Source organism: Biomphalaria glabrata, chromosome 4 (assembly GCF_947242115.1).
Source record: "Biomphalaria glabrata chromosome 4, xgBioGlab47.1, whole genome shotgun sequence".
Lineage (NCBI taxonomy): Eukaryota > Metazoa > Mollusca > Gastropoda > Planorbidae > Biomphalaria > Biomphalaria glabrata.
Window position 1 is genome coordinate 29,030,404 of NC_074714.1, and position 23,308 is coordinate 29,053,711.

At 36.5% G+C, this 23,308-nt stretch overlaps 1 protein-coding gene across 2 annotated transcripts; it reads left to right on the forward strand.

The window, feature by feature from the left end:
- Positions 1–20,956, forward strand: LOC106079509 (probable glutathione S-transferase 6). 2 transcript variants are annotated; one of them, XM_056027193.1, is made up of 6 exons: positions 1–156; positions 13,192–13,346; positions 17,058–17,150; positions 18,725–18,840; positions 18,933–19,037; positions 20,652–20,956. In XM_056027193.1, exons 2-6 carry the CDS (start codon positions 13,208–13,210, stop codon positions 20,814–20,816), a joined length of 618 nt encoding a protein of 205 aa, XP_055883168.1. In that variant the 5' UTR covers positions 1–156; positions 13,192–13,207; the 3' UTR covers positions 20,817–20,956. The 2 variants fall into 2 exon arrangements, with proteins under 2 accessions (XP_055883168.1, XP_055883169.1); XM_056027194.1 differs by lacking the exon at positions 1–156 and adding an exon at positions 327–350.
- The last annotated feature ends 2,352 nt before the right edge of the window (positions 20,957–23,308 follow it).

The following is a 23,308-nucleotide window of genomic DNA, read 5'->3' on the forward strand; positions in this document are numbered from 1 at the left end:
ACCGTGTCTGTGTGTGTTTGTGTGCGTGCGTGTGTATTTCCACAAAAGACCCTCCCCTATACGTTCCATTCGTATTAGCACTTAACGATATAAATAAACTGCGTCGCTTTAGAAGTGGCTTCACCAGTTCGTGTCTTTTCTTAACAGGATCTCTTGGTATGTTTCTCACTCATTTTTATGTTATATATATTGCTGTTTATTATTATTATTATAATTATTATTATATTATAATAATAATAAGGCTTGACTTGGAGTCCAAAGATTAGTGAGGAATGCAGTATTTCCCGTGGCTGCGCAGACCCAGCTACATATTTTGCCACATGCAGGGCAAGCATAACCACTGTCCGCAGGTGGTTGATTTAGATTTTCTTTTCACCGTCTGCGTCTGTCCTCGGCAGCGGATTTTCTTTTGGTCTCAAATGTGTATGACGCGGCCTTCGTGAGTGACCTCCAGCTGTCTCGTTCTGATGCCGCACGCAACCAGGTGCTCTCTTCTATGTCAGCTAAGGCAAGTAGGCGCCTAAGCCTGGTCTTTAAAGCGTTTGGTGAAGCAACTCTGTTACGTTGACCACCTTTTAGCTCACCAAAAAAGACTGCCTTTGGCACACGTTCGTCTCCCATACGGGATACGTGCTCCGCCCAGCGTACCTGTCGGGACATAATAAGAAGTCCCTCTATACTGTCTATACCGACGTTCAAAAGGACATCGCTATTTGTAGTGCGGTCTTGCCACCGAATGTCCATGATAAATATTCTTTGACTTATTGACCTGCTACGCCCTTTGATTTTTTCCCAGGCTTTATTTTTTTTTATTACAGCAGGACCCCCTTTGTAATGAACGGGCCACATTTAAACGATCAAACTAACCATTACTTTTGAGTCCGTGAATTAGTGTGTGTCTGTTACAATAGGGCCCGCTCTCTTTCCTTCTCTGTCTATCTCTCTTGTTCACTCTCTCTTTCCTTCTCTGTCTATCTCTCTTGTTCGCTCTCTCTTTCCTTCTCTTTCTGTCTATCTCTCTTGTTCACTCTCTCTTTCCTTCTCTGTCTATCTCTCTTGTTCGCTCTCTCTTTCCTTCTCTTTCTGTCTATCTCTCTTGTTCACTCTCTCTTTCCTTCTCTGTCTATCTCTCTTGTTCGCTCTCTCTTTCCTTCTCTGTCTATCTCTCTTGTTCGCTCTCTCTTTCCTTCTCTTTCTGTCTATCTCTCTTGTTCACTCTCTCTTTCCTTCTCTGTCTATCTCTCTTGTTCGCTCTCTCTTTCCTTCTCTGTCTATCTCTCTTGTTCGCTCTCTCTTTCCTTCTCTTTCTGTCTATCTCTCTTGTTCGCTCTCTCTTTCCTTCTGTGTCTATCTCTATTGTTCGCTCTCTCTTTCCTTCTCTGTCTATCTCTCTTGTTCGCTCTCTCTTTCCTTCTCTTTCTGTCTATCTCTCTTGTTCACTCTCTCTTTCCTTCTCTGTCTATCTCTCTTGTTCGCTCTCTCTTTCCTTCTCTGTCTATCTCTCTTGTTCGCTCTCTCTTTCCTTCTCTTTCTGTCTATCTTTCTTGTTCGCTCTCTCTTTCCTTCTCTATCTCTCTTGTTCACTCTCTCTTTCCTTCTCTTTCTGTCTATCTCTCTTGTTCGCTCTCTCTTTCCTTCTCTTTCTGTCTATCTCTCTTGTTCGCTCTCTCTTTCCTTCTCTGTCTATCTCTCTTGTTCGCTTTCTCTTTCCTTCTCTGTCTATCTCTCTTGTTCGCTCTCTCTTTCCTTCTCTTTCTATCTATCTCTTTTGTTCGCTCACTGAAACCCCCAGTTTGTTTTTACCTCCCACGTAATTCCACCGTACTTCTCAATTGAATCTAGATTATGTTTCACACACACAATACCTTACTTTTATTTTTACATTTCTTGTTTTGCAATCTTTAATCTTAATACAAGCAACAAGATTACAAAAACAGTTTGTGTTATCACACAAACTCAGAGGCGAGTCCCCATCAAATTCACCAATGTTTTAATCGTTTAAAGAAATTTGGCGTTTTTTTTTCACATATAAGCAAACAATGCAACACGTCGTCTTTGATAAGACTCTTCTAACTCTTCTGGAATACGTAGAGTAGCATTAAGTGATCACCTAAGATCAGCAAGGAAACCTCTCAGGGGTACCGAGTGAGGTAGCTCAGGGTGTCATCTCTCCCATCAACTTTCTTGAAATATGTTCCAATGAACATTATTGCTAGTTTTGTTTTTGTTGAACCAATACAGTGAGCTGATTACCTACTTTTATTTTTTACCCCTCACACCCCCACCCCCTAGTGACGCCACTGCTCCAAGATATATCTAGAGATTTTATTATTATCTTCTTCAATGTGTCTACTTTTGCCAAGTTATATTTTTTACAACTTGGTAGTCGCCCCCAAAATGGTGTCGCCCGGTGCGGACCGCACCATCGCCCCCCCCCCCAAATGACGCCACTGCTCCAAGATACCTACTTTTTCAACAATTTCGATTAATATGTTGGCACGTAGTAAGAAATAAAAAAAAGGGGGCCTGCACAACTTAACGGGCTTTCCCATGCGAACAGCATAGGCTAATACACTATTAACAACTTGTAGCATATCTAATCCTGATCATAATCGCTCTAGAGTACTCTAGACTATTTACTTAATATGTCTAGACCAGCGATGCCCAAACTACGGCCCGCGGGCCAGATCCGGCCCGCGACGTGCTTCTATCCGGCCCGCCAAAGCATTGGTACTAAATGTAAATAAAAAAAAATAAAAAATTAGAATGTTCAAAAAATAGAATTCTCACTCATTCTTTGTTGAATTCTATCTTTATGTTTGGTATTCTAATATTCATAGTAAATATTTTTTTTATTTGTAAGAACACAAGTGTTGTTTTGTTTTTTTCAATGACGATAAAACTAGACAGCTATTTTTAATTCTTGGAAAATTCCGCTACTGTCTTGAGCTAGCCGTGTCCTTGACATCTTATGTGTTGTGATGTTGCTAGTTCAGGCTGTCTTGAAGTCAACCAATTACTCTGCAATCGTTTGGGTGTAATTGTTCGGGTGTATTACGTGCAGTTGAACGACAATCCAAACAAGGACTATACAACATCTATTTTAACAAGTGAAGAGATGTAGTCAACTCTGATGAACAATTGTACATGGATTTATTCTGATAAAAGGCCACAGTAGAAGTCTCTGTCACTAAACACGTCGTTACCCTGGAATGTTCTATCGCTAACTGATTTTCCAGTCTCTAACCCAACATATCCCAAACGTCACTAGTCCCGTTCAATATGCGTCTTCTATGGTGCGTCGCTAAATAACTAACCTATATAAATAAGTGTCTAACAGATTCCTCCCCCCCTTGAAAAAAAAATATGTCAATATTTTTCCACTACTGTCAAGTCTTACAAGGGCATTTTCAATTTAAGGGGAAGACCACAAACATAAAATCTTGATCTCTTCATCTTGACTTGATAGTTCCTCACATACATGTCAATGTTCATAACATTCCAGAATCATCTTCATTAGTACACAGTTCATCATGTAAGAAAATGTGGCATCTTATGGGCACGTCACACGTCACAGGTGTTCTTCACTGGCAGTAATCTGATAAAATACAACATTTCAAAAAACAATTATAGACTTTATTTACACATTCAATAAATTTTTTTTTTCTTACCACCCTTTTATACGCTTTTGTCCATTTTTCTTTTATACTCACCCTTTTCCATAGAACTAACTTTCGTCAATGATATATGAAATGATTCACACAAAAAAAAAAAAAATATCCATACTTACTTTTAAATGCTTAACATCAAATTTACTATCTCCCTTTTCCATAACATATAAATGGTGTCAATATATTAATATATATTACATACTCAATATAATCATAGTTTATTTACAAAATTATTTCACTTCAATGTCATTCTAGACAATAGATCAGCTACAATATTCACAGATCCACTAATAGCTTTCACTTCAAATTTATATTCCTGTAGTGCTAAGAACCATCTATAAACACGACTGTTTTTCATGCTCTTTTGCTGTATATACTGAATAGGTTTATGATCAGTTAATAAAATGAATTTCCTTCCTATTAAATAGCTCTCTAGCTTAGTAATTACCCATATTACAGCTAAGGCTTCTCTTTCAATGACACTATATTTTTTTTCTGCCTCTGACAATTTTCTGCTTACATATAATATAGGATGTAAGTTATCATAGTTCTGCATTAAACAACCACCAATAGCATTACCAGATGCATCAGTTGTGACATAAAATATTTTGTCTTTATCAGGTAGTCTTAATATTAATTCATGACTAAAAACATCTTTAATTCTGTCAATAGCTTTCACACATTCCTCATTACAAACTACTTTTTGAGGTTTTCCTTTTTTAAGTAAGTCATTTAGTGGATTCACTATTTCTGCTAAGTTCTTTATAAACTTTCTGTAATAATTTACTATTCCCAATATGCTTTTAATTTGTCTTTTTGTTGTAGGTATTTCAATATTAAGTACTTTCTTTATGTTATCTTCAATAGGGCTAATCATGTTGTTATTTACTTTATGTCCTAAGAAAATTATTTCCTTCAATCCTATTTCTACTTTTTCTGCTTGAATTGTAAGTCCACTTTCTTTTATTATTTTGAACACTTCTTTTACATCTACCAAATGTTCCTCCCAACTATTATTAAAAATACATATGTCATCCAAATAGCAAATAACATTTTCTTTGTTTCCAATTATCATGTTCATCATTCTATTAAATGTGGCAGGTGCATTTACTAATCCAAAACTCATATAATTCCATTGAAAAATACCATATGGTGTTACAAATGCTGTGTAAGGTTTTGCATTTTCTGTTAAAGGTATTTGCCAATAACCTTTAGTTAAATCCAATTTAGTAAAAAATTTTGCTCCATTTAATTTATGTAAAATATCCTCTATATTTGGCATTGGATATGGGTCAAATTCTGTGATGTTGTTAAGTTTCCTATAATCAATACATAATCTTATATCTCCATTCTTCTTTTTGGCTATCACAATTGGTGAAGCATAAGGAGATGTTGATGGCTCAATTATACCTGATTCTAGTAAATTGTCTATTTCTTTCTTTACTTTGTCTTGTAAATGTAGCGGTATTCTATATGGCTTAAGCTTGATAGGTTTTGGATCTGTTACTTTAATGTCATGTTTAATAATATTTGTTTTTCCTGGTATGCTGGAAAAAATTTCTTTGTATTCCTGTATTATTTTAGTTATATCTTTTGACTTTTTCTTAGTTAAATTATTAAGATTAATCTTTTGCCAAGTTTGATTCTCTTTTGTTTCTATTACAGGTATTTCCTTAATATCATTTTCATTGTGATTTTCATTTGTTATTATCATTAAGCATTCTTCTCTTTCTGAAAATGTATTTTCTATTTCCTCCTGAATGTTTTGTATTAACTCATCTTCTCTATCATAATACAGTTTCAAATTATTTATGTGATATGTTTTAATTTTCCCATTTATTTCAATTTGATAATTCACATCATTAATTTGTTTTATCACTTTAAATGGACCTTTCCATTGTTTATCAATTTTATTTTTCAGGTCATTTATTAATATTAATACATTGTTTCCTACTTCTAGTGTTTTCAATTGCCTTTTCTTATTTATATTCTCATGAGCACTTTGTTTGTACTTCTTATTGTTGTTATATGTTTGAGTCCATATCTCTTTCAATTCTGTTGTACTCTGCTTCACTAGACCAAACTGTCCAATGTAGACTAGGTGAGACCAAGGTCACCTCCGACGACGTTCCGTTAGACGATTAACGGTTTTCAACGAAATTAAGTGGATGTAGCTGTTTCCACAACTTCACTGCTAACAAGTCTAGATATGGTCTAGACCGACGAATACTACATAGATCAATGTTCAGTGCTGATAAAGATTACTTCACTAACCTTCCAAAGGTTAAACACAGTGACCGTTATAAACGTGGTAAGCAACCGGTTCAATGAGCAAACTGCTCCACAAGAATCTCTCCAAGGGTAAGACGACAGAGCGATTTCGATTTAGTTAGCTACCACACTTGTAGTACTCACAATACTTCTGACAGCGGGCAAACTGTCCTTCTCGAAACTGACGAGGTAAAACTTGATACTCGATGTGGCTCCTACGACGAAGAAAAAATATGTCCAACAGGTTCACTAGCGATCTCTCACCCGTTATGAATGAACGGTTTCTCTGGTTGTAGGTCGATTCAGCATATGAAGATCAGGCGTTGATAATATACTGGTTAAGTAGACCAGACGTTGCGATGATTACTGTCCTGACGAAGGTCACCCTGAGTTAACGGCTCGTTGAACGTGCGATCAAACAGGAGGCGACGACTGTATGTAGATCTAGAACAAAGTCACTCTGCGATGATGCTGTGTTCAGCCGTACTCCGATGAAATCTTATAACTTCGAGTGCACGACCCTCACCTGAGTAAACGTTCTGCTTCGAGGTCCGGTTCGATGTTCGGCTTCGAGGTTCGGTTAATCCGGGCTTCGGGCGTCGGGGGTCGCCACTGTGATGTTGCTAGTTCAGGCTGTCTTGAAGTCAACCAATTACTCTGCAATCGTTTGGGTGTAATTGTTCGGGTGTATTACGTGCAGTTGAACGACAATCCAAACAAGGACTATACAACATCTATTTTAACAAGTGAAGAGATGTAGTCAACTCTGATGAACAATTGTACATGGATTTATTCTGATAAAAGGCCACAGTAGAAGTCTCTGTCACTAAACACGTCGTTACCCTGGAATGTTCTATCGCTAACTGATTTTCCGGTCTCTAACCCAACATATCCCAAACGTCACTAGTCCCGTTCAATATGCGTCTTCTATGGTGCGTCGCTAAATAACTAACCTATATAAATAAGGTGTCTAACAGTGTGCAACACAACATCATTGATGCATCGTTTTGGGTCGTGTACTTTTTATATCAAAGCGATTGGTATCATATTGTTTAACGTTTTTGATTTAATGAAAAGTGTGAAAACGAAAAGTAGAAACTTTCAGGAAAAGTGGACAGATCTTTACTTTTTTGTGGAATATGATAGTAAGCAATCAAATCATTAAATAAGAACAATCTGACATATTCTTTGTCACATGTAAATTATGAGTGAGTCTGGTGTGAATGTACACTTTGGTTTCTTATAGTTATAATGTTTTTTGTTTGGTGTAATGCACAAATTGTAAGACAAATTTCCATACGGACGATAAAGATTATTATTATTATATTATTAAGCCAACATGTTTTATTTGTAAAGAAAGTGTGGCTGTTTTTAAAGAACATAACATTAAAAGACATTATGAAGTCAAACACATAAACACTTATGGTGGCATTCTTGGTTTGAGCCGCGAAGACAAGATTGTCAAGTTACGACTAGAGATTGGGGGAGTGACAAGAAAATTGAACAAAAAGACAAGAAAATAAATTTGCGATAGGGTCAGCTACAGAGTTGCTCACATCTTAAGTAGAACAATGAAGACTTTTTCCAATGGCAAATGTGTAAAAAAAAGTGCTTGCTAGCAGTGATGGAAGAAATGTGTCCTGAAAGAAGAATACAGTAGAAGCTGTCAACACTTCTCGCATGACAATTACAAGGCGAGTGGAAGATATGGGAGTAAATCCTCATTCACAATTAAAAGACAGAGCAGCAGAATTCGAAATGTTTTCTATTGCTGCTGACGAGTCCACTGACATAACTGATACCGCGCAACTCTTGGTATTAATTCGCGGTACAAACAGCAATTATGATATAACAGAGTTAGCAGCTATGAGGAGCATGCATGGGACTACAACTGGAGAAGACCTGTTCAAAGAAGTGTCAGCCATTATAGAGGACCTTGCTCTTCCTTGGAATAAATTAGTTGGAGTGACTACTGATGGCGCTAGAAAAATGGTTGGATGTCACAGCGGAATGACACAAGAGTTATTAAAACAGTTGTTGAGTCAAATGGAACTGAACCCCTGCGGCTTCACTGCACCATTAAACAACAAAATCTCCGTCGAAAGGTTTTGAATCTGGACCATGTGATGATGATTGTGCTCAACACTGTAAATTTAATGAAATCACAGACTTTGAATCACAGAACTTTCAAAAATTTTCGGACAGAAATAGAGTCTGAATATGAAATGGTTCTATTTCACATTGAAATGCGCTGGTTAAGCTGAGGAAAGGTATTAAAACTTTTTTTTTATTTGAGACACGAAATTGAAATATTTATGACCGATAAATCAAAACAAGTGCCACAACTGAACGACCCCTCATGGTTGTGGGATTTGGCTATTTTATTCGACATCACATCACATCTAAATGAACTCAACACCAAACTACAAGGGAAAGACAAAGTGATTTCGGATGTGTATGCAGACATATATGCTTTCCAAACAAAATTGCAACTCTTCATTCAACAGGCGGACAAGGTGCATCCTGTCCATTTTCCAACCTGTACCACTCTACAAAATGATAAGCAGATAAATATGAAACTTCTGAGGCTCTTGATACATAATTTCAGTGAAAGATTTGTGGATTTTCAGAATTTAAAAAATGAAATCCGTCTTTTTGAAAATCCGTTTGCTGCCGATGTGTCAAGTGCTCCGACAGATCTACAACTGGAACTGATTGACTTGAAAAGCCAGACATCCCTGCTTGACAAATTTCAAGTGATGCAGACCATTGACTTCTACTCCATGTTGCCTGCAGAAGCGTTTCCAAATCTTCAAAAACAAGCGCTAAGGATGATCACAATGTTTTCAAGCACTTATTTGTGTGAACAAACTTTCTCAATGATGAAACGGGCGAAAACCATGCTACGTAATGGCCTCACGGATGAACATCTAGATTCAGTGCTCCGACTTGGTGTTTCATCTATGCAGCCAGATATTCAGAAGATGGTTTTGGATAAATTTCATGCATCACATTAATTTATGTAAGTAGGTCCACAAATAAAACTATATTAAAAATAACTTATTGTATATTTAATTTTTGTTCTCTTTGGTGATATGGCCCGCGACACGAATGCCGAAAATTAAAATGGCCCACAGACCAAATAAGGTTGGACATCACTGGTCTAGACAATAAGATCCAGAATATAGAATAGGCCTATATATAGAATATAGATCTAGACAAGATCTAGATTTCTTGACTAGTTCTATATATGATATAGTCTAGATCTAGAATCTAGATCTACATCTAGACTAGGCTATATCTCTAGACTAGTTCTTGATCTAGATCTAGACTTGAGCTAGATAGAATTAGAACTAGAATTAAAATCTAGAACTAGAATTCAGACTAGAACTAGAATTGGAATCTAGGCTAGAGCTAGATTTCTTGACTAGTTCTAGATATAGATCTAGTTTAGATCTGGATCTAGACTCTTGAAGATTTATATCTATCTAGATCTCGATCTCGAATCTAGACTAGGTCTAGAAAATGTTTGTAAAATGTTTTACATGTTTCGGATGTTCCTTAAGAGTTGAAGATAGTTTACTTCCTAGTCCAAATCTCCCACAGGACGACCGTGAACGGGACCATCAATAAATCCAAACGACATTCCAGCGCGCAAACCGCACGACCAGGCAGCCATCGTAGACTAGGTTTAGGTCTTACTAAATAGACTCTAGATAAAGATAAGAACTAAATCTATAGCCTAATCTAGACTAGAATCTTGACTATAATAGATCTAGAAATCTATAAATATAATCTAGATCTACTAGAGCTAGATCTAGGTCAGTATTATGATCAGGATTAGCAGGCCTACTAGTCAACTGGGTTGTAGAGTGCTTATGTTGTTCGCATCAGATTCACTTCTTTATGTGATACTACTGCTTACATAATAAATAAATCTGCACCCCTAAGCTGTTAGAAGATAAACTATTTTTCTTAATGAATTATAAATGTAAATTTTGTTCAAATTGTTTAATACAATTAAATCAAAATCTCGATCTATGTCTGGCCTCTATTTATTGTAGGCTAATTTAGATTGTTGTCAAGTGTATATAGCATAATGAGGATATGTGAAAACTGCGCGTTATAAAAGTAGTTGTTGTTTTTTTAACTTACAATTGAAATTGAAAGTTCGTATTAAAATTTCTTTTTAAAAACAAGATTTGAAACAGTATTCTACTCCTTGAGTTAGTTAATAAATGTAAAATCTATTTTATAATGATCCATTGATACTTTTTCAATTATGACCTTAGATGCAATTTTTTTTGTACCAATGAGTGAATCTATGAATGAAGCTTGATTTATTAATGAAGAAGCTTGTGAACTTTTTAATAAGACTTACTTCCCCTGTAGTTTTTCATTTCAAAATGGTGTAATGTTTTGAAAAATCTGCTTGCATATATAATTTTAAAAATTAGATGGTTCACCTTCGGAAAAGAAAAAAGTAGCCGTTGCATTAGAACTTTCACATGCAAACCTTACGATAGTTTAAGAGATTTCTTAATCAAGTAATCAGTGACTCAGTGGTATTTTGCTCATGTAACATAAGTGGAATTAACTATTTTTGAGTAATTGAAATGATAGGAATGATTCCCTTTAAAAGTTATATACGGTAGTGGTTTTAAAACTGTGGTCCGCATACCCCAGGGTCCGCAAGATGACCGTAGAGGTCCACAGAAAGATAAAACTTGTATACAATTATAATATCTTCTTCGCTAATAGCCAGTTTAATCCGAGCAGATAATTTGAATAATAATCAATTCGCACAGTACTACTGTTTAATATGTTTATTACGAACTATTACGAACAATGATTAATAACAGACCTGTGATGGAATTTTATTTTGCGATATAATTTTATTTCCGCATGTATACAAAGTTTACTTATTTGACAAACCAATCAACGTCGTTCTTTCAATTTCACCACTTTATCGCGCCATTCAAAGAAGTAGGCCAAGCTTTGTGTTTACGTTTCGAACTGGTGAGCCTGAGACTCCAGGAAACAGTGACATCAGTCTGTTTATTAATCGTGTTCACTGTATGATAACTTATTAAGTTCTCCTGTGATACTTCGTTTTAGTTCCAATGTTTTTCTTGCTAATCTAAAGCAGAGCAGACATGTGAAGAAGAGCAGGAGTGAAATAGTGACAATGAACATGATGTCAATATGCTTCTGAATAGTCGGATTTCTATCGTACAAAGGCAACAGTGATCAGCCAAAATGTGTCATATGTTTCAATGCGTTACAGTGTGATATGTTTGAATGCGTTACATTGTGATATGTTTCAACGCGTTACAATGTGTCGTATGTTTCAATGCGTTATCTAATGAAAGTTTGAAACATGGTAAACCGAAGCGTCATCTTGTAACAAATCATAATGAACTAAAAGACAAACCCGTTGATTTTTTTAAAACACCAAACACAGACGTATGCAAATCAGGAGAGAATTAGTAGCAATGAGACAACAGGGAGAAAAAAAAAAGCTCTTAAGGCTTAATTAATAATTATAATGGGCATTGACAATAGCGCTCGAGGAGGGACCCTCGAAACTTTTTGTGGTTCGAGTCAGCAGTTTGCTCAAATTAAAAGCCTCTTTTAGCTTTTAGGGCTTCAAAGTCCTCCCGTTTGTAAGAGAGGAGCTTTGCGTAAGCAGCTGCCTCGAAGACATTGAGCTAAGTCTAAAACACTTATCCTTAAGCAAGCTGTAAAAGCGTGTCACCGAATCGTGTTAAATAAACTTCAATACTTTCGCTCTTCTCTTCGAAGGGGATATTGGGTGAGCTATTTGAGGAACCTTGGCTGGAAGCTGGGCTAGCAAGCCGTCTCATTCTCTATTTTAGCTCTGCCAGTCATATGTTTTTCCCTTTTCGTTGCTAACTCAAATTCCCTTTTCTCCCTTTCAGCTTCTCTTTCCCATGTATCCAGATGTTTCAGGATGGTATCCAACACGCTCTGTCCCTTGCCGCTTTCTCTATCAACTCCTGTAGTTTGAGTTGTTTTTTTTTTAGTTGGAATCTGTTTTGGATCTTGTAATGCTGACCATTGCGTGTGTGCGAGAGAATTGAATGTAAGGCTAATGGGATCGAAAGGAGGGACGATGTTTAAGTAAGAGCATTGTGTGATACCCGTATTAAATAACCACGTTGCCCATAATAATAAAACTAAGTTAATGTTCAGCACAATGAAGCAAGCTTCAAACAAAATAAGCAAAATAATAACGTTAAACTAAGTTAAAAAGAGTGATATAAATTACAATATAAAAATAATATAAATATTTTCAATAATAATAATAAAATCTAAGATTGAGTTAAATTTGGGAAAAGGCGAATAGTAAAGAATATTTCAAAACTCAGATCTCAATTGTGACTCTGATGTTTAAAACTTTCTCATGAATATTACATTGTTCAGAACAAAGTCTTTCTCAAAATAATTAGGATAAATTCATAAATTCACAGACTTTGCCGCCATATTTGACGATTCTGTTTTAAAACGTCATATTTTCGTCAGAAAAGGTGAGGGGACAGTAGCGTGAAATCGATTAATCCTTGAAGAGTCTTCTCTTTGATAATATACCAATGGTTTCAAATATCAATAAGTAGCTTATATTGTATAGATATTCAATTAATTTTGTTCACACGCTATGATTTCTACAAATTTGGATCGCCCCCCCTCAAATGACAAGAGTGCGGAGGGCAGTTGATGCAATCGTCCCCCCCCCCCCAAATCGGCCAAGATACCAGAGGGGAACGACATAATATAAAAATTATATAGATATTCAACTAATTTTGCAGTATATATAATCGCCCACACCCACCCCATCCAATTAGCTAACATACCAGAAGGAGAACGACATAATATAAATATTGGTTAAAATATAATAAGAAGCTTTTATCATATAGATATGTAAACTAATTCAGTTAACAAACTGTAATTTCTACCCAAAAAATTTGACCGCCCCCAACTCGAAAATTTAATGGGAGTGCACTGGATCGATAAATCGCCCCCTATCCCAGCAAATCGGTCAACATACTAGAAAGGGGGGGGGCGACATGATCTAAAAATGTGATAAAATATAAATAATTAGTATATAGTAATAAAATAGTAAAAGATTTGCCTAGTTGGGGGGCGATCACCTCTACCGCCCCCCCCCCGGATCCACCAGCGATATATTATATGTATATTTTTTTTAACTCATTCTTTTTTTTTGTAGGTTTGTTTGAGCAATAATGGCACCAAAAAGTCTCAAGTTGATCTACTTTAATGGACGTGGTAGAGCTGAACTCTCTCGCTTGATCTTGGCTGTGGCTGGACAAAAGTATGAAGATGTGCGAATTGTTGGAGAGAACTGGCCAGCTGAGAAGTCCAGTTAGTGATTTCCTTTTCAATGTGTACAACATCAAAGTTGTTCAACATTCCAACACGTTTAACAGTTCCACTTCAGACAAACAAACACTCCAAAGTATAGAGTCTAAGAAATGACCAACATTTACTATGTCTCAAAGATATCTTGTTTAAGTTTGCTCTCATCTTTTGTAACGATGGTGTACAAAGACATGGAATGTTTTAGGCCATCTGTAAACTACCTATTTACATATTCAAAGTGAATCAATAGGCCTATTGATTGGGACTATAAATTTCTCTTCTTTCAGAGCATGCACAGAGGCGTAGCTAGGGTGGGGGATGAGGGGGAAGAATTTGAAGATCCCCGGGCCCCCACTTGTTGGGTTCCCCAAATGAGTATCCGAATTTATTTTTGACTAAATTAAATATTACGTCACTGCCATGTAATCTTGCTTTTCATGTTGTTATATAAGTCAGTGACCCTGTTGTATGTTTTCCACACAGGTTATTAACACTTTACGTGCCGGGTTAATCTCAATTTCAACGAGTAACTTCCATAGCGCTGACTAGTGCCGTGCTCGCAAGAAGTAACTTGGTATATACGGTAGTTTATTTCAGCATCCTTATCATTTAAAGGGAAACTCCAATGGTTTTGACAATTTTTGATACTATATGTTTTTTGATTTACAGATAATGAATATATTATTCTTTTTAAAAAAAATTTGCAATAATAACTAATAATTGATGTTTTTCTGACATATTTTTCTGCGCATCCAAAACGATCAGATTTTTACCGGGTTTCTATGTGACGTCACACTAGCCTATTAATTTAATCTGTTGATTTATATAACGGGAGACCATGCAGTAAAGTTTACATTCTCGTAAAAAAATATATATTTGTCTATGCAGTTAGATCTAGATCTTGTAAACAAAGAAAAAAATGCGTGTTGAAAGAAGATTTACTTGCTTGACTAACCACGGCAGGTTTTTTTTTTCTCGCCTGACCACTCAATACACACAAACACTATCGTTGGTTGTCTTGTCATGACCAACTACACGTAGTCTAGACTACCCTTACACTGACCACTTTGTTAGAATCAGTCAGACACACGATGAGGGGGCTTAGATGAAAATGTTACTTTTTTTTATCAATTTGGTTAAACTAATGCTTTTAGATCTCTCTCTCTCTCTCTCTCTCTATATATATATATATATATATATATATATATATATATATATATATATATATTATATATAACTGTACCATAGCTCTGGACTAGGTCGTCACTAAGCCTAACAGCTACTGTAAGAATGAAGCGATACGATTGGTTAAATGTAGTTTCTCTTTCAGTATTGTTGAGGGAAGTGACGTATGCCTAACCTAAAAACAAAATCTCAAATAACCCTGTTTTATGTTTTTGAAATGTCAAGTATTTACTGTTTAATTTATGAAATATAAATGTTTCTAAGCATTTAAATGAAAAATGGAATAATGTTTACTATTACAACTTTTTACGCAGAATTTAAATATGTCAATAACTCTAATTTAAAAAAAACCATCGGAGTTTCTCTTTAAGAAGAAACTGATAAGAGGACTGAAAACAAAGGAGACCATGAACGTGTCGAAGAAAAGTGTCACTATTCAGATGATTCGTACAAAGATACATCAGTCGAAGAATTGAAAATGTCTCTTGATGAGAGAAGTAGTGCTGAAGAGACCCCAGGGGAATACCTTTTACCACAGGCAGAGAAAACATCTGAAGTAAGTGATGATGAGTCAAGTGATGGTCTTCCAAAATTATTTTCTCCAGAAGTGGAAGAAGCTGTAATTAAGTACAAAGACTTCGGATATATCCAACCTAAAATTTTATCTGAGGAACTGCGAGCAAAATTCACTTAAAGGGTAGCTTATTTTTCCAAAACAAAGATGAACGGTATTGTTTCCAATAGAGTTTACCCAAAATAAATCACGAAGTTTAACACCATGGTTCACTAAAAAGCTTCCAACAGAAGAAATTTGCAACCGATCTTGATTCCTCTTCTCCCCACTCTTGGGATGTCTATTTTTTTTTTGCATGTGTTCTGAGGCATCAGACATCTAGTAAATTGAGCTAACCTGGAGTTGGTTTCACCAAATAGAAGAAACCTAAGAGATTGAAAGAACAGGAAGATGGAGTCCACCACTGACAAGCTCTTTTGAAGTGAAAGTAGGAAGAAGAAAAGCTAAAGGCAGAACCAGATGAACTCTTACATATGTTTCATGCGCAAATTTTGAAAAATCAGCAGCATTGGAGAGATATTCTGAAGTGTGTAGCAGCAGCTATTAAGCAATTAGCAAAAACAAATGCAAGCTTAAGTGGTCACAACGAAAAACTTAATTCACCCAATCCTGGGAACTTTTATGCATATTTGAAATTTCTTGCAGAATTTGATGAAGTTACGAAACATCACTTACATAGAATTGAATATGGGAAGACACATTATTTGTCAACAGAAATTCAAAATGAGTTCATAAATTTGATGGGCAACAAAGTTAGGGAATCAATTGTTGGGAAAGTCAAGCAAGTTTGCAGAAACGTATCAGACATAAATCAAAGGTAACATTTCTGAACTGTGATAATCACTCTCTGAACCTGGCAGCTCTTCATTCTGCTGAGATAGATCCAGCTATTTTCACCTTTTTTGGAACTGTACATGAATTGTAGAACCTTTTTTTTCAAATTCACCCCAGAGATGGGCCAAACTGAAAGAAGCTGGAGCCTGGAGTTAAAAAAAATGACAGTAATAGAGGGTGGTCCGCAAGAGAAGAAGAAACGTCGGCAGTTTCCTTGCATCTCGATAAAATCACCAAACTGTTGGAGAAACTTTCTGAATCAACAACTGAAAGAATGGACACTAGAAGCAATGCACAGAATCTTCTTCATACAGTGGAAAATTATGAATTTTTCACTTATCTGGAATTCTGGTCAAATCTCAGAATGAGGGTTATATATTTATTAAGTACATTATCTCATGTCATGATGTCTAATGTCAAAATGCAAGGGGCCCCAAAGAGGTCAATCCCCCGGGCCCCAAAATCTCTAGATACGTCCCTGAACATGCACCTTTAGCTTTTAATCATTTCAAAAGGGTAATAATTATTTAATTGTAGAATCTATACGTTTTCTGTACATTTTAGCGGCACACGAAGGGGGAAAATTCAAAATCCAGTCTTAGTTTTATGTGTTCTGTCCGTCTGTAACATTTAGATCTCAAACAAGCAAACTAAAAAAAAAATATTTTAAAACACCAGTGTCGGCATGTCTCTGCATATTTACGGACAGCTCAAACCACCAATTATTTTTTAGTTCCCTGACCTTTGTCTGAAGAATTAAGAGAGTTCTGGCTGCGTTGTCATTAGGGTTCGCAAGAACAGAGCGATAGTATTTGTGCTTATTCTTTAACAGTTCCTGAATTGCGGTATTGTTCTCGTCAAACCAGTCTCTATTGGCTATACTGCATTATCCCACGACTTTAGCTGTCATGTCCTCAAGTATCGTTTATAGCTGGCTTTACAACATAAACAAAATTCAAATAGTTCTAACGTGGAAAAAACATGGTCAGTGGGGAACAGGCTTACAACACTGATTGCTGTCTGGTGTTTCTGTAGCTAGTGTTTTTTCTACAGTAGAGGCCCAACCCTACTACTAGTCTACTACAGGACTTTAAAAAAAAAACAACGAAATTCTATTTCAGAAACTCCGTTCGGACAACTTCCAGTACTAGAAGTGGATGGTCAAACATTTGGTCAGAGTCTTGCCATTGCTACGTATTTAGCTCGAGAATTTAGTAAGTAATTTAATTTTTTTTTACAGATCAAGAAATCTTGTGGTCCTACTCGTCTCTTCCCACGATCTCTTCCCATTCTCTTCCCTCGCATTCTTCGTTCTGTTCCCTCACTCTCTTCATTTATTCTCTTCCCTCCCTCTCTTCATTCTGTTCCCTCGTTCTTTTCCATTTTCTTCCATCCCTCTCTTCCTTCATTCTCCTCCCTCGCTCTCTTCCTTCATTCTTTTCCCTCGCTCTCTTCCCTCGCTCCCTTCCTTCATTCTCTTCCATCGTTCCCTTCCTTTATTCTCTTCCTTCATTCTCTTCCCTCGTTCCCTTCCTTCATTCTCTTCCCTCGCTCCCTTCCTTCATTCTCTTCCATCGTTCCCTTCCTTCATTCTCTTCCTTCATTCTCTTCCCTCGCTCTCTTCCTTCATTCTCTTCCCTCGTTACCTTCCTTCATTCTCTTCCCTCGCTCCCTTCATTCTCTTCCCTCGTTCCCTTCCTTCATTCTTTTCCCTCGTTCCCTTCCTTCATTCTCTTCCCTCGTTCCCTTCCTTCATTCTCTTCCCTCGTTCCCTTCCTTCATTCTTTTCCCTCGTTCCCTTCCTTCATTCTCTTCCCTCGTTACCTTCCTTCATTCTCTTCCCTCGTTCCCTTCCTTCATTCTCTTCCCTCGCTCTCTTCCTTCATTCTTTTCCCTCGTTCCCTTCCTTCATTCTCTTCCCTCGTTCCCTTCCTTCATTCTCTTCCCTCGTTCCCTTCCTTCATTCTCTTCCCTCGTTCCCTTCCTTCATTCTCTTCCCTCGTTCTTTTCCTTCATTCTCTTCCCTCGTTCCCTTCCTTCATTCTCTTCCCTCGTTCCCTTCCTTCATTCTCTTCCCTCGTTCCCTTCCTTCATTCTTTTCCCTCGTTCTCTTCCTTCATTCTTTTCCCCCGTTCCCTTCCTTTATTCTCTTCCCTCGTTCACTTCCTTCATTCTCTTCCCTCGTTCCCTTCCTTCATTCTTTTCCCTCGTTCCCTTCTTTCATTCTCTTCCCTCGTTCCCTTCCTTCATTCTCTTCCCTCGTTTCCTTCCTTCATTCTTTTCCCTCGTTCCCTTCTTTCATTCTCTTCCCTCGTTCCCTTCTTTCATTCTCTTCCCTCGTTCCCTTCCTTCATTCTCTTCCCTCGCTCTCTTCCTTCATTCTTTTCCCTCGTTCCCTTCCTTCATTCTCTTCCCTCGTTCCCTTCCTTCATTCTCATCCCTCGTTCCCTTCCTTCATTCTCTTCCCTCGTTCCCTTCCTTCATTCTCTTCCCTCGTTCTCTTCCTTCATTCTTTTCCCTCGCTCCCTTCCTTCATTCTCTTCCCTCACTCCCTTCCTTCATTCTCTTCCCTCGCTCTCTTCCTTCATTCTCTTCCCTCGCTCCCTTCCTTCATTCTCTTCCCTCGCTCTCTTCCTTCATTCTCTTCCCTCGCTCTCTTATTTCATTCTCTTTCATCGGTCTTTCTAAATTCATCTGAATATAAAAATTTCAGCCTAAATGAACGTACATCAATTAAAAAAACTTTTATTGAATTTAATACATTTGCAATTATTTGGTTTTCCCTCAGATTTGTACGGCAAAACTAATCTGGACGGATTAAAAATAGACCAAGTTGTTCAACTCTGTGTTGACTTTCAAAACTCTGCATCAAAAGTTTTTTTCGAAAAAGATGAAAATAAAAAAGTAAGTGTGCTACCTGCATTTGGCTTTTAGCTTTCTTAAAGTGTTAATTTTTTTACCTTGCGTTAACTAGCAGTTTACATATGTTTTTGTAGGCTGAAGGTCTTAAAAATCTGAGAGAAGTAGAAGTTCCTAAATATCTTGGATTTTTTGAAAAACTTCTAAAAGAAAATGGCTCTGGATACTTTGTTGGTTCCTCTGTAAGTAAAATGTGTAAATAGATTAACTTCTATAATTTAGTAGCAGACCTTGATTTATTATATTTCCTTAAACGATTATCAGTAGCAAAATCAGTGAGCAAAAGAGCTTTGCTTTCTCAACCATAAATCTACAAATAAAAAGTGACATCTTCCTCACAATACTCAGCTTCTTAAGAACAGACTTAGATCAACTTTACTTTAGACATGTTTCTTTAGTCAGCAAGAGGTTCCACAGCAGAAAAACAGTTTCCCAAAAACGATTTGTATCTGCAACGGTGTGAGTTCTACTTACACTGATTTCAGTTCTATTCACACTGCTGCCAGTTCTACTTACACTTATTTCTGTTCCACTTGTTCTATTTACACTGCTGTCAGTTCTATTTATACTGCTGTCAGCTCTATTTACACTGCTGTCTTTTCTACTTACACTGCTGTCAGTTCTACTTACACTGCAGTCAGTTCTATTTAAACTGATTTCAGTTCTATTTACACTGATTTCAGTTCTACTTACACTGATTTCAGTTCTATTTACACTGCTGTCAGTTCTACTTACACTTATTTCTGTTCCACTTGTTCTATTTACACTGCTGTCAGTTCTATTTATACTGCTGTCAGCTCTATTTACACTGCTGTCTTTTCTACTTACACTGCTGTCAGTTCTACTTACACTGCAGTCAGTTCTATTTAAACTGATTTCAGTTCTATTTACACTGATTTCAGTTCTATTTACACTGATTTCAGTTCTATTTACACTGATTTCAGTTCTATTTACACTGCTGTCACTTCTATTTACAGATTTCAGTTCTATTCACACTGCTGTCAGTTCTACTTACACTGCTGTCAGTTCTACTTACACTGCAGTCAGTTCTATTTAAACTGATTTCAGTTCTATTTACACTGATTTCAGTTCTATTTACACTGATTTCAGTTCTATTTACACTGATTTCAGTTCTATTTACACTGCTGTCACTTCTATTTACAGATTTCAGTTCTATTCACACTGCTGTCAGTTCTAGTTACACTGCTGTCAGTTCTATTTACACTGATTTCAGTTCTATTTACACTGATTTCAGTTCTATTTACACTGATTTCAGTTCTATTTACACTGATTTCAGTTCTATTTACACTGATTTCAGTTCTATTTACACTGATTTCAGTTCTATTTACACTGATTTCAGTTCTATTTACACTGATTTCAGTTCTATTTACACTGCTGCCAGTTCTACTTACACTGCTGTCAGTTCAACTTTCATTGCTGTCAGTTCTATTTACACTGCTGCCAGTTCTTCTTACACTGCTGCCAGTTCTTCTTACACTGCTGTCAGTTCTTCTTACACTGCTGTCAGTTCTTCTTACACTGCTGTCAGTTCTTCTTACACTGCTGTCAGTTCTACTTACACTGCTGTCAGTGCACTAATGGTATCTGCTTGATGAATAAATGAATTTTTACCTTAATAAAAAAAAATAGCTTAGTATTCTGTCTATGTTATTTTGATTGTAACTATTTAATTTTTATTACTTACTTACTCAATTTTTATTTTAATATTTATCAATTAAAAAAATAAATTCCACTTTAAAAATTTTACTTTAAAAAATCTCCTTGCATTCTTTCAGTTAACATTGGCAGAGCTGTACGTCTATGACTTGCTTTTTAACTTTCAACAAAGATCAATTGTCAAACTTGATGATTTTCACTTGTTAAATACTTTGTACAAGAAGGTAGACAACCAAGACAAAATCAAGGCCTATGTATCTAAACGACCATTCACAGAATTTTAATCCAATAGTCTGGAATGTTTTCACTGTTGTGCTCGTATTACGACAATAAATATGCCAGACTTTGCTGCTGATGTTGGTCCCGCATCTCCTTCAAGTTGGAAAAGAAAAAGATACAAATAAAAATAATCATTTCAATCCCACATTATTGTATGAATCTATTTTTGTGTCTAAAGTAAACTTATTATTTTACGTATTTGTGTAACTTAATGGCATTCGTAGCTTAAAAAGATTTAAAAAGAGAGTCAGTCTTTTACATAAACTTTGAGTTGTCCATGTCCACATTAGTCCATGTTTGGTGAGCAATGCAGATTTGTGTTGTTTTGATATTTAAGCACAAATATTAGAAGTTATTATACTGCCGGGTACCAAAAAAACCTACACTCTTTATCTCCCTCTATGCATTGGGGAGGACTGTATCTCCTAACTGGCTTTTGGAAGAGGTCCTTCTCTTCGATCTCAAGGCTCTGCTTTTTTGTTTTTAAATTAATAAGTGTTGCAGCCACTACTTCAAAAAAAAAAATACTTTGAACCCTGACCTCTTGTTTTAAAAAGTAGATGTGCTATGTCTACACATTCTTAGTTGTTTCTAACAAACGTTTCCTGCTCAGTTTAGTCAAGAATACACCAGACAATACATATGAGGCAAACGCACGACCTGATGGCTGCTCACGTCAATCCCCTATACATATATTTTATTTAGTAACATTAAATAAAGTGTGCGATGGCAGAAGCGTCACTAGGTGGGTACGGGGATGCGGGACCGCACAGTGTAATACCCTGCACGCAATTGGAAAAACATTAAACACGTTTCCATAAGCAGTCAAGTTTAAACAAATAAGTAAATGTATCTCAAGATACCCAAACATTTGTATGCAAGGTTAATCTATAAATCTATATTTTCATTTTTGTTTGGCTGCAAAAAGTTGTTGTTGAAATCCTATCAAATTGTTGAAAAAGTGACACCCTACTTTACGGTGATCATTATTAGCTAAACGTGACACCCTACTTTACGGTGATCATTATTAGCTAAACGTGACACCCTACGTTCATGCATGGATAAAAACAACTCTTTGTATTAGCAGCAAAGGGGAATTAACTGTACTTTCATTCGTGTACTAGTGGCGCGGATATGTATACTTTTTTGATGTTTAGAACTGTTGTCATCGAGACTATTGAAATTTTGGCTTGGCCTAATCACATTTTGTGATATTGTGTTTGTCTCCCCTATACTGTTATAATGTCAGAGAAAAACATCCGGTTTAGAATACATTCATCATTATCATCTTCCCTTCCCATGGTCTCTTGATAGTTTTTTAATGGCTTGCCAGCTCTTTCATGTCCCCTCGGCTTCATCCAGTACACTACGCCACGTTCTTTTTGGTCTTCCTGTAGGTCTTGTGCCCTGTTGGTTTCACTCTAAGGTCTGTCTAGCTCTGTTGTTGGTATCTTTTCTAAGGGTGTGACCAATCCATCTCCACTTTCTCTCTAAGATCTGCAACTCTATATTTCTCTGTCCACCCATCTCCCACAGTTTGCTGACGCGCTAGATTTATACGACGTTTAAAGTCTTCATCTGTTCCACCTGATACACTGACTACATTCCCTAGGTATATAAAACTATCTACTTGGTCTATGATCTGAAAATCTAGTTCTATGTCTCTTTTTGTTTGTTGTTTACTTTAAGTACTTTTTTTGATGGTTTATTTTGAGGCCTACTCTTTTTTCTACTTAAAGTTGAGACCTTTTTTTTTTTTTTTACATATCCAGAAGTCTGTGTGATAATAAGCCTATGTCATCAGCGAATTCCAGCTTTTGTGTGAAAGTCCATAGGATTTGCTTCCCTGAATTAGTCAGCTTCTTTTGTGACTCAATCCAATACTATAAGGTACAGGGGTGGTGAAAGAAGACACCCCTGTTTGACTCCTGTTGTGACTGTAAATTCCTCTACTTGGCATGTGAAACCATTATAAAGGTTCTTGATTATTGTTATTACTTTATTTGGTATACCGTAATGTCCCATTACTGTCCAGATAGATTCTCTGTCAATACTATGAAGGGCTTTTTCAAAGTCGACAAATGTTTCATAAAGAGGAGATTGCCATTCGACACATTGTTCTACAATTATTCTGAGTGTTGCTATTTGGTCAGCACAAGATCTCCCTTTTCTGAATCCGGCCTGTTCTTCCCTTAGGTGTTCATCACATGCTCCATTTATTCTGTTACTGACAACAAAACAAAGTGATGCCACGCCATTTCTCACATTGGGATAGATCTCCACTCTTAGGTAGTTTTTTTAGCAAACCATTTTTCCACTCACCTGTATGTTTTTCTGTTAACCAAATTTAGTAGTAATGCTACACCATTTTCATGGAAATCTTTTTCCTTTCCAGGGAAGAGAAGGGCTTCTTCTGATTGCAGTCTTTTTTTCACCAAATGTCTTCCAATGAACTTCACTCATTCCCAAAAACTGTAGTTTGTAGTTGGTCATTTCC